General features: G+C 38.5%; 1 protein-coding gene across 2 annotated transcripts in view; it reads left to right on the top strand.

The window, feature by feature from the left end:
- The window catches only part of LOC311205104 (uncharacterized protein), an 88,573-nt gene that overhangs the window by 62,956 nt on the left and 12,800 nt on the right, over window positions 1-12,817 (top strand). For both annotated transcript variants that reach the window (XM_084279396.1, XM_084279397.1), the window contains exons 6-7: window positions 5,382-5,585; window positions 7,927-8,113. In XM_084279396.1, coding sequence (XP_084135522.1) covers window positions 5,382-5,579 — 198 coding nt within the window. In that variant the 3' untranslated portion in view covers window positions 5,580-5,585; window positions 7,927-8,113. The remainder of the gene's footprint in view (window positions 1-5,381; window positions 5,586-7,926; window positions 8,114-12,817) is intronic.

The following is a 12,817-nucleotide window of genomic DNA, read 5'->3' as shown; positions in this document are numbered from 1 at the left end:
CTTTCTAATGGGTCATGTACCAGAGTTTGTTTCTGCCACATTATTAGTGTTTTACATGCTTCAATTTTATACAGACAAAATGGATTCTTTTAGGAGGCCACTTCAGCTCTAAGTGCATTTTTCATTAGGGGAGGGGGGTGCGGGGTGGGAATATGAAATGACACATTAAAAACAAGAACCTTATAAACTAAAGAGATTATGTTGCTGTGGCATGGAAGTGTGTTTTCCCCAAAATATTTTGTGTTTGTTGTCCCCAGAACAAGCATTTGTTTAATGCAGTTGTCATTTCAGTCTGTCTGTCTACCACTACTGTTCCAGTTTACTGTGGGTGAGAACTTTTGCGTAGGAGAAGCTTCCAGGCTTTTTAACCACTAAATTAGGAATGAATTTCAGCCCACGTTTCTTCCCAACGGGTGCAAACCCTGCCTCCAGAAGCTATTGCCACGGAGCTCAGATGTCTGGCTTGACGTGGCAAAGGCCTCTTGAAGAAGGTGCTTTAGATATGAAAAAAACCTTTCCATTGAGACAATGCAAGCTTTATGTTGTGTCATCTTTACAGAACAATACAAACAAAACTGTCTAATTTGGAATTGTTAGCTGTCTGAGGGTGAATGGATGACTCCCCCCCATTCTTTTGTTCTCTTGTCTAATATGTTGCATGCTGCTCTTCCATGTACGAAGTGAACCTCAGTGCCACATGTGGGCAGAGGTTGGCTGAGTGCACCAGGAGAAGATTGCTCTGTGCTTGCCCTTGGGCTTTTTCCTGCTACTGGACATTGTCAAAGGCAGGGTACTGGTATCTGAGCCCACGTGTATATTCTTGCCGATCAGTTTAAAAGGGCATAAGGTCTGTAGGTAACAGAACATTGGTGCATGAAAAAGGGAGTTGCAAGGAAAAAGGCCCTCAGTTTTCAGGCTCACTTGCTGCTGGTCACAGCAGAACGGAACGCAAGTCCTTTAATTCACACATACTGACAAATTCATAGCCGGATAAAACCGGACTTATTGTGCTTATGCTTATTGTGATGCAGGTGGAGAGATGTTCTGTTTTCGCCTTTTACTTTCTTTGTCAGGCCCTAGAATGTAAGCAAGGTTGTTTTTCTCACGGCGCATTAATATTTCACCTCTGTTCATTCTGAGCGAAGGACTGAAGCAACATGTGGCCTCTTCACATCTGCCTCGTGGTATGTTCTCCCTGAGAAGTTACGCGTGACCTTTCCAGTCATCGTTCTGCGCTGTGAAACTTTATATATGGCTTCGTTCTTGTCAGTGGAATATGCATGCAGTCTGTGATTCAGGCTAACTCTGGATTTGCACTGCTGAAAATAAAACTAAAAAAAAAAAAGGAAAGAAATCCGTGACTATTTTTGACGTGTATGATGTGCCAAAAGCGCAAAGCTATACCATAAGCTCTCTGTCTGTAGCTACATATGCTCTTTCTTGGAATGAGGGGGAAAATGGGTGCGTGAGAGGGTCAGTGTGCCACTGAGCCTTTGAAGCTCCTGATTTCAGGATGACGTTTGCCGCAGAGGGATTGTTGCTTCTCAGACCTGGGTTCTGCCACATGTGCTCCCCTAAACCTGCTGACCGGCATCTGTGCACCATCCTGCATTGGCTTCATGCCCTTGTGTCACTCTTTTCCTTTTCCGAGTTTGTGTGTTGTAGCACAGTCAAACGTGTAGGCTCCTTATTAGTTGGCAGCCGCTGAACATTAAAAGTTAATTTAAAAGCCCACTGGATTACAATGTGAAGAGTATTCCTTTCATTACATTGCCCATTATTTTAAATGTATAATTTACATATATTATCGCTTAATTTCACTTAATTTTTTGTAATGAGGTACTGAATGGAAGATTTACAGGATTTAATAGAGTACAAGTGGAAGGTTTATTAGGCACTTTTAAGGTTAAGCTTATGAATAGGTATACATAACTTTAAAATTAATTGCATTTAGATCATTCTTGGGCTGTGAAATACAATTGTGACTATTGATCAAAATATTTTAGAACATTCTTTCCCCGTTTTTTTCTTTTTATTACTTTATGTCACGTATAACACTCTCTTCTATGATTCCTTCTAGGCTGGCTTTTTTTTTTTTTTTCTGTGGCAGCAAATATTGGGGAAATCCTGGAGTAATCTTGTCTTTACCAGGATAAGCCTGCCCTTTGAGCCTGGACCATTATTTTGATCATGGCTTGTTCTTTTTTTTTTTAACTGGATGTGCTTTAGCTTAACCTTAACTTATCTTTTGCCTTGTATTTCTCCCTGACCATGAGTTTACTTTTCCTTTACCACTCACTTTCCTTTTCTCCTCCTACACCAGGTAAGCTGTTTAGTTGCCTCCTCTAAGGTCTTTCTTTACTTTCTTCTTTGTGTAGTCCATTTGATATGTTTATTTTTCTCTGAACCACTTGTTGTATAGATGGTTTGGTAATTCTCACCTTCTTGTCTCAGTGGACAGGGAAAGAAGCAAAAAATTTCTGCTTTTTCAAAAGGTTTATCGAAGGTGAGGGCCAAAGCACCCAGAGGAGCTGCCCTGCCCTTCTGAAAGAATTACACATGTAATTCGTATAGTTGAGTTCATCTCATAACATTTTCTATTTATGTTGCTTTTTCCTTATCCAGTTCATAGATTAATGGAATAATTCAGGTTGAAGAGACCTCAGGAGGTCAACTAGTCTAATCTTCTGCTCCAAAGAGGGTTAAAACTGAATTCAGACCACTTTTGTAGTCTCCATGACAGCCGATAGAGAGAGCAGTACATCCACTGAAGGAGTAATTCCGCCAGTTTCTAACAGTGGAAATGGGTATAGTGGTTCATGCTCAGCAGATCCCCGTCATATTCTCCTCCATCCTAGTGATGACAGTTGCCCTTTTTATAATAGATGAGGGTAGGTGAGATTCATTCCAAATTTTTCAACAGTGAATTATCAAGTTAAAAAAGAGAGAAAAAGAAAAAAGGAAAACGTGTGAGTGAGAGAAAAACCTGATGTATTTATTGAAAATGGATAAATACTACAAGTGCTGCTAGGGTATCAAGTTTGCTCTTCCTTTCATGTTACTGTTAAATAACTTTCAATCTGGATCTGTCAAAGACCATCCTGCTTGTTTTCCTGTTCTGCCGGCTCAGATCTGTTCTGATAGCTTAGAAACCTGGTCAAGTCTATGCTGGTGGCTGACCGGAGATACTGCTATGGACAGTATCAGATGTGTTTGGTTCACCTTCTAGAAAAATGAACCAGTTGTTAGGGACGCCTCCTTTTTGTGTGTCCTCAAGTCCCTTGTTCATTTCCTGCATTCGGTTATTTCCTCTTGCCTTAAAGGTCTGTGCTTGGATCAAGACTGCTTGTTCATATTTAAATGCTGTCTAAAAAAAAGCAAGATGTGATTCCGGCACAGCAATAGAAATGAGAAGGAATAATGCACGAAGGGCTTCCTTAACTTCTGAGCGAAACCCTCTTAGCGGCAGATGTTCTAATGAAGTGAATTAGTCATTTTAGTTGGGCGACGGCTGAGATTTCTAACAGCGTGTCTGCCATTGCCTTAGTGACAATATGGTGTGGACGTACTTGAGCTTGACCTCAGCTTGTTAACAACTTGGGTATAGGTTGCAGTGCAGAGCTGGTGCAGTCTTCGATATTTGCCTGGGAAGCTGGGTGAATAATCAGTCATCCAAAATGACTGGAGTGATGACATTACATTTGAGGATGTAATTTATTTTCCTGTCTTCTTCCTTTCCAACAAATATCTGAAAGCAATCAGTTGCGTTTTGACCAATAAACGGACACCGTAACGATTCCTGTACTTGGCCTTCTAAACTTTCCAAATCAGACAGTTGCATAAAAAGAAACATTTGACTTCTGAAAGGTAAAGCAGGTTCTAGCAACACTGTAATTTCAAGGGAGTGAGGTCAGGGTATAATTATTACTCCCACAAGCTTCTGTTTTCCAACTGTTGCTATTTTCTGTTGAGATATCAAGAAAGTGAGAAAATTTTATCTTAATTATATGTGAAAACTTTGAAGAAAACCTGATTGTTTTTAATGGATTTACTAAAAAGAGGGCTAATTTTATTCTGCAAAATCCAGACCACATTCTTGTTTGTTAAAATATTGCTGGATACCAACTTTAATATTAAGCTACCTTAAATTAAGGTGAAGTAAACGTAAGACCATGTTGTCTTAAAAGGTACTGTTTTGGAAAAGCAGTCTTTGGTCAAAGTGCCAGTTGCAGCCAGTGTTCCGTGAATCCAAAATTGGTCATAAAAATTTTTGCATGTCCTTATAAATTTGTATTAATTAACTCACCTAGTCTGCTTTAATTGGTTAAATGGAATTGTCGACAGGCATTTTGAAACATACTAAGTTGGGGTTGTTTTGTACCAGAGTGCATTATTGTGATGGCTTTCATTCTGTTGTCTCCTTTATATGAACTACCTTCCAGTTCTTTGCAGAATATTGGTTTGTTAAAAAAAAAAGAGAAAGAAAGAAAAAAAGTCTTACCACATGAGCGCAAGACTGTCCAGTGCTGCCGTAAATGAAAAGCCAAAAAAAGATCCTGTGTTCTAGGGTGATGCTGAAATTCACTGTCAGCTCAGATTTTGTTAGGATGCTTTTATATTTTGGTCTCGTAACATATTTGCATGTCTAACCATCTCAAACCATAAGCTTCACTAGTTGGAATTTATAGGCGATCAGACTAGTTGAGAGGAAGATGTATACAGAGGAGCCTTTAATGGTAGCTAACTGCTTCTGTGGGCCCAATTAAGACTATCCAACTGTGAAACATAGTCCCCTGAGTAACGGTGCAGTCAGCTTGCCTGCTTTTTTTGAGGTGGGGGGAAGGAGGCCTGGAATAAGAGAATATCCACTGTAGCTGCAAAGAAAAAAACATTAAAAAATTAAGAGTTCTCTTAAAGGAAAAAAAGGCAAAAAATCCCAAACCCAAACCAAACCGACCAAAGGAAAAGAAGCAACCCTCAAACTTTTGGTATTCAGTATTAATGAAGGTTGAGGTCAGCTTTACGTATGCATCACATTCTAGACTTGACACCGTAGTAGCGATGCCTGAGATCTGGACGTGTTGTTGGTCCAAAATCAATCTCGTCTCTCCTCAGAAGGCAATGAGAGATAATAAGTACTATTCACCTGATTGCCTTCCTGTTCTGAGACAGCTGGTGACGCTTGTCTTCCTGATAACCAGGAGTTTCAGATCTAAGGCAGGGATAAAGGAAAGCTGGGAGCTTGCTGAATCTAAATTTGACAGTCGATGGCTGTGTAGAGGGTCAGGAGGGATAGAATCTGTGACACGTATAAGAAAGGAACAAAATTTATCTGCTCTGGTTGCAATGATTAGATGTCTCTTTGTCTGGCTTTCTTACAGTGGATGATTGATTGTACCCGCCAGCTGGCTAATATCATAATTAACAAAGTTGCTACCATGTCTGAGAAGTTTAATCGAAAAAATTGCCGGCAGTATGATGCCATTGTCACAGAGATCACAAGCGCTGCAGTGTCGACTTTTGTACTGGTGGAGCCACAGGACTATGTAGATGTGCTGAGAAGTCGTTCGCGAGGATAACTGAAGGTATGTTGCTTTCCCCATATGTTTCTCCCCTTTTTGTTCTTTTGAAAAAGGAAGTAGATGGTCCTTTGATGGCATCTTTCATTTCAGGGTGCCACACGAAGCTATTCTGTCATATTTTAAAGCAGTTGCAACAGCAATCTAGAATGTGTTTTATCAGTGCATCAAAAGGTGAATAATCAAAACCGTAGTTCAGTGCTACTCACCCTTTCTAAGTGGTCTTCGCTGTCTTGCCAGATGCTTTTCGTGAAACGTACGGATGTGGTTGTTTCTGTAGGTAAATTTCTCAGTCGGAGGAACTATAAATGCTTTTTACAGTCTATAATCTAGGAACTCATAGTTCACTTCAGGTTTCTGTTTTGTAATATTTCTTTTCATTCATTTCTTCAAGTTAGAATAGGATTTGAAAGATAAAAATACCCACCCCCCCAAAAAAACAAAACAGGGAAACTCCCGCGTTCCGGCGTTCGTAACGCAGCGTTAAAATATATTGCTAAAATATTTGCTTTTGTGTAAGCCTGTTTGCATGCCGGTGTGTTTGTGTGTGTGAGAAGTGAGAGCAGCATCGCTGCCGTTAGCTGGAGAGCCACTCTGCATCACCTTTGTAATATATTGCCTGAGAATGTCACTTATTCCTTTTGCACCTTTTACCGAGTTCTCCAAGTTAAAAAATCCACGATTCTGCGGAGCTTTTCTTCGCTGCAATTGTATTTTTACATGTGTATGTGTGTGTGTGTGTGTGTGTGTGTGTGTGTGTGCTGCGTGGTAGTTCAGTTATGCTCTGGAGTATGTGTTGAAAATGCCAGCCTGACATATTGCTAATGAGTGTGCATATTGACAGTGACGGGGGCGTGTGTCTGTCTGTGTGCCATATATTAAAACAAAAAGAGGAGAGAGACGGAGACAGAGAGAGACAGAGAGACAGAGAAGGAAATATTGGGATGGGAAAGAACAGTTTATTTACATTACGGTATGTCAAAATGTTATTATGGCTAAAAAAAATCCATTTTAAATAGATGTGAGATGGCATATGATGGTTCCTTCTCCTTTCTCATAGGAGCTAATATGACTGTGGTAGGAGAATAAGGGAGACCAATTTGTTTCGGTGGTATTAGTATTTTTCAGCCCAAGTAATTTTGACTTTTTAGCACCAGTTTTTGAAATTTGGGAAATGAGTCCTTTGCATTGTGCTTCGGTTCTTTAATGAGCTCTCCCTGAGTTTTCTGTTGCTCTTCTTTTTGTGTCTTTACAGGTAAACTAGTTCTGAGCATTCAGAGGAATTTGTTACAGTAGACTTTTGAAGGAATGTAGTGCTGTGTAGCTAACGTGGCTGATCTTTATTTAAAACCAGCATATTTTGGGGATGCGTTCTTTTCTATTTTACAATTTTCTGTTTAGAGTTAAGTATTTTCTCTGGTTTTGAGCTGATGTTATTGCAATGGTAATTTAAAACTAATCCTGACTTGAATTTTTCAGAAAGATTGTGCAGATGTCAGTCAGTTTAACAGCAGAGAAATTATTTTAAAATCGTAGACCAAACTGGAAATACCAACTAAAATATTTTTTTAATTCTTTATTTGTTAATGGACTATGCATCAAGAGGCATCGGTTTTCTTAGGAAGCACTTTTTTCCAGGCCAGAAAAATATTCCTATCATCATGATTGTTCCTATTGTCAGTAACGGATTCTAGGTTCTAAGTTATCCTCATAAATCTACTGCTTTTCAAGAGCTGCTAAGCAAAATTAAAAATCTATATTTTGTTTTGAATAGAAAATGCTGTGAACAGTGGCAAAATAGATTAGTATTGTGATTGCAGACTATGGGGAAGATTAAGTTACTAAAACAGTATATTGTTGTTCTAAACTAAACCCTGTAATATTTTGTGTAATTGAGACTTTGTGCATTGTTGCAACTCGGTTGGAGTATCAAACGGTTGTGAGGATTAGAGCAGACAACTAAAGCAGTGTCACAGTAGATGTGGCTGGTTTTTAACAGGATTATCTTCTGAGATGCGTAGAAATGAGCTCTTGTAATAGTTTCGGAGGAATTAGGAATTTTAGTAAAATGTTAATGGCAAATGTGCTAATGTAAAGAGTTAGAAGATTAGCGATGCATTCTTTTGCATGGAAATAAGAATATAATAAATGTCCTGCAGGTGACTGAAGCTACTGCAATTTTATTGGAGATTAAAGTTTGATTGACCTTTGCTGAGGTGATTAACCCTTCTGAAATTAAAAGCCAGTGATAAATTATTCTGTCCAATTTAAATGCAAACACAGAAGACGATGCTGTGTCATTCAAGTGTAAGAGAAAAAAATGTTTTAATTTTCCTTTTGCGCTCAGTGAGATGTGATTGCAGACGGCGCGCGACCGGGCTCTGGAAGAACTGGCCAGTGGCAACCTGCCATAGCTCTGCTCGTCACCACCGGAGCAGCCGCGCCACGGGACCGCCGAACTCGAGAGCAGCCACCTGCAACAAACCCTCACATGCAGGAACGTCAGCAGGGACGCATGGAGGCACGTCGGCGAGGTAAGCAGTGAAAATCACGATGGATGTGCTTTACCTGCTACTGTAGACCTTGGGCCAGCTGCTGCGTGCGTGAGCAGGCAGCCTAACACGGGTGAGGATTCCTGTCCGGCATTGCGAGGCAGCTCCGCTGGAGCTGGGTTGCTGACCTGTGCGAGCCATTGCAGAATTAGCAACGTGTGCTGTTCTTTGCATTGGGGTTTTCGTTTTTCCCTTCTCCCTAACCCTTAAAAGTCAGGTTTACTAGCTCGCGGGGCTGCGTTTTACGCTGTGATTTCAGCCCTTCCAAGTAACTGTGCACAAGGGGCTCCTTTGGTTGGAGCCAGTACGTCATGCTGGATGGGTAGGATCAGGACATGATCTTAGCAGTTGAGTAAAGCCCATGAGATTACTCGCGCTTGTAAAGTCATGCAGATGGTCATCGGAGTCGCTGTGCCTACACTACTCCTTTGAAAACCTAGGAACTTAATTTCCAATGGACTTTATGATTCTGTTTCACATTACAGTTGGTATCTCTGTGTGCAAACTTTATTAATTAATATTAAATTGGAAAGACCTCAGCGATACGCTTGCTGCATTTTTTATGAATCTTTCATTAAAAGTTGAACACTAAGAAATTCCTCCCAGAGTATCTGCCTTTCTCTTTTATTTATTTTTTCTTTTCTTTTTTTTTTTTTTTTTTACACAAATGGATGTCAGGGCAGTGGTTTGTTTTGTAATGTATTACACTTAATTTTCCCAGAGTAAGAGATCAGCGTGTTGTTATAAAACAGCATTCTGCCTAAAAGCAATTCTGGAGAACTATAGTGACTCTCTGAGGGCTTAACTTTACACTGCCTAGAACCATTGTCATTGGATCCATTTTAACTTCATGTCTTCTTGTTGCTTTTGGATTCATTTTAAATTCACATCTTTTAGTTGCTTTTTTGGTAAGAGATGATGTATTTGTTAAAAAGCCTTGCACCAAATTAGGAGGAAATTAGAAGCAGTTTAGTTTCTTGAAGTTGGCTCAGTTTGCATAAACAAGCCCTTGAAGCATCACTGTCTCCTTACTTTGCCTGCCAGTCTGGGGAGGGAGGCAAGCAGATCGGGTCTGGACCCAGGGCTTCTTGTGGTCCTTGGCGTACAGCACACTGGATCAAACTACCAGGTTTTTTTCATTTTTTTCCTCATTTTTATTTCCCTCCCTATCCATGAGCCCACCTCTCTCTCTCTGACCACCTGAGAGGAGATAAAATGGCTCTTAGCAGCTTTTTCCTTACATGCCAGCAGCAGTAGTACTGGGAATTGGGCTGAAGGGCGGGAGGGCTGCTCCTGCAACCGTTTGGCCTTGAGTGGACTTTCTGCCTAGTAAAATTTCCTATTCTATCGTGCAGCTGCAAAGCATTAAAATGGTAATGAATGTGCTATCTGCATTCCATATTCAGTTTTCTTGCCCGCTTTTCATCAAGGAAGACTTCATATTGCATCTGTCAAGGTAGGGAAGTCCAAGGAATTGCAGTTCAGAAATTAAGGACCCTGAGGTAGCAGCTCACTTCTGTCTCGTCTTTTCATTTACACTTTAAACAGCCCTCAGAGAGATGGGCTTCTGCTTCTGGGACCCAGTGAAGAAAGTGAGGAATAGATAAAAGCTAAACTTGTGGTGGAGTGACCTAAATGGAACAGCTGGCAAAAGTATAGAGGGGATCCTCCAGGGTACTGAATTATACCTTCAGGCTTGGATTAGTAGGAGGTTTAACAAAGAGATCCATTTGCCAAAAGGATCTCTGCCTGATTTTTAATTATGGAACCAGCACTTCCTTCAACATTTGTAAATTATTGAGCTTTTTTTTTTTTTTTAACCTCTTACAATATTGATCATTGGCTTTTGCTTCTGCTTTCTTCAAGCTAAATTTTTTTGCATGTGCTTGACATAACCCCATGAATACTGGTGACATGAAACATTTCAATAGTTTTTATGGTATTAATAATGAGATGCATGCTCTACAGACAAAATAAGTGTGAACGTTAAATATCTGTTGTTTTGCTTATAATCCTGGCATGCTTTTAAGTGCTTGGAGTAGGGTGAAACTTTTCTTTAAATTGAGGAAAACAGTATTTATAAGATCTTTTTAGTTATATGTATCCACTATATTTTAGTTAACAATAATAGGTATATAGCACCCACCATTTATTTTTTTTTAATTTTGGTAGCGAGATGTCTCCATCCCTTTGCATATTTTATGGCAGAGCAGTGCAGGAGAAAAAAGAGTGGGGCTGCATGTGTTAGAAATTCCTATTGTACCAGCTAGCCTTCATATATATTTTCTTTTTTTGAGATATCTGTTAGGCACTTCTGCATTATCAGCTAATAACTCCATGTATTTATTGAATCTCAATACCAAAAACACTTTCCAAAGAAATAGTGACAGTTTAGCATGATACAAACTTTTCAAGTGGGTGGGCACATCAGGTCAATTCATGATGAATTAATAATGTTTGTGTTGAGTGAAGAGTTGCTCTTAAATGTATCTGTTCATATTTACTCATGTAGAAGGTACAGGGCAGCATAGTAAAATATTTCAGGAAAGTCTGCTGGAATACTTAGGATATCTGACTAGTTTAGGCAAAAAAAAACACTTAGAAGGTTGGGGGGGGGAAGGTTAGAAAGTTGTCACTGTTCTTACTTCCTACAGTGTAACATCTAAAATAAACACTTTTAGTAATTACAACCTCTGTTTTGCTCTTTTAAAAAAGCATTTACCAAGTTCTTTCAGAGATAGGTCACGTAAGCTTGTTTTGATGATATGCTCTGTATGTCAATGTTAATAAGCCACATGTGAGAGATTGGACAGCTGCTTAGCATGTGGTATGACACATAGGTGAGTGTTTCTCTTTGCAACAGAAAGATGAGAAGAAGGTTTAGTGTCATTTCCCATTGCCCCCAGCAAGGATAGCATAAGAAACTGCATATACTTTTAAGTTGGTCTGATAATTGGTTAGTAATGGTCTTGTTCTGTATTCTAACATTTCACTGCATGTCCAGTAGTCATTGTGATAATTTGAATAGAAAATTCTCCAAAATTGTATTTCTTCCACAAGCTTTACTTTTCTTCTGAATGAATACTCTGTCACTTTTCTACTCTGCCAATAGCTAAATGAAAATTGGAGGTTTGATACCCTTTTAACTACAATCTATTTTAAGCATTTTTCACATCTTTTTTTCATAATAGGACAGATCTTGCTTTTCTATATAGAGAAAACTTTCTGAATAGTGGAGCATGGATTGTACTGCATATGATTGCAGGAGAAACTGCACTTTCAATAGCTGCATAGGGTTAGATTTTAAAGTTGTAAAGAATTTCTTTTTCTTTATGCTGAAGTTTTTAGCAAAAGCTATGCATTCCATGTTGCAAAACTACAGAAGATGAAAATATATTATGTATCCCTCCCTGGAAATCAGGGCAGAAGATACATGTTAACCACTCTGAGTAAATGCATTCTACTAGTTTGGAAGTTAAATTGTTTTGTCTAACTTATTCATTTTGGGAATAATAAAGAGCTGGAAGTGGTCAAAGATTAATTTTAGGCTTCTGTTAAAAATCAGTAAGTGCTGAGACTTTTTTTTTTTTTTTGTGCTGGTCTTAGAATTTATGGAAGATTATCTAAAAGTTGATAATTGCATTTTTTTGTCCATCAAACTTGTGTAGTTTTCTGAAAGACCTGAATTTGAATAACTTGAATAGATGCATATTGAGACTCTTGGAGTCTAATGTTACAATGAACATTTCTTTCTGTTTCAATAGAAATGAAAATTCTGTTATGAATATTAAGTTTCTTACACTGCTTTAATTTTTGTCGTTTTTGGAGTGTTTCAAATTTTGGCTTTGGGTTGAAGGGAAGAAAAGGGTGTGAAACCTGTAACTCTTCTGGTAAAATTTTATACATCAAGGCAGAATGTTTTTGAAGTATTTACTACTTTACATTCTTGAAATGGGTGGTTGGATAAATTTCTAGAAGCTTTTCTTTAAAGTAAACTAAAATATGCTGCCTTTGAAGAAATTAAATTGAAAAATGAAGTGAGGGCATTTTCATTAAAAATTGCCTGATTGGAAATGAGAGCAAGTTTGACCATTATGTTCAACAGTTCAAAAAACGCTTGAGGAAACATTAACTTTTAACGTCCTGTTTGAATAATCACTAAACCTTTAGTCAGAAATGAATCCACTTCTCCATGTAAAAACACTGAAGAAAACACTGATATGAAAAAATATAGTCCAATTTCTGAAAATACAGACCAATTAGTGAGATTTAATTTAGATATTTGTCACTGAGTATGCATCATATATATGTTAGAGCTGATTTACCATTATTTCCTTGTCTTATTTGCAAAAAGAGACTCCTACTTATTGAAATATTACTGAAGAATCTAGCTTTCCCCACAAATTACACACTTTTTGCATAAATGTGCCTAATTACCTGAATTCAGTTTTGATTAGCAGTGTTAATTGATGCAGCTGTGGATGGGCTCTGTTTACCTAAATTACCATGTGCAAACAGCAATACGTCTGAAAGTGAATATGCTAAACTGAAAATACTAATTAGCTAAGACAGATTGTTATTCAAGTCACATCTCAGAGCTTTTTAATGAAAGCCTGAATGTGTCAGGGCTTTATGATATTCAGACAGAAATGTCTATATTACATATGATTTCTAAATTTAATTCAT

Source organism: Gallinula chloropus (genome assembly GCF_964237585.1).
Source record: "Gallinula chloropus genome assembly, chromosome: 1".
NCBI classification, from domain to species: Eukaryota; Metazoa; Chordata; class Aves; order Gruiformes; family Rallidae; genus Gallinula; species Gallinula chloropus.
Note: the sequence above shows the minus strand (reverse complement) of the source record. Positions and strands in the feature narration are given on the sequence as shown.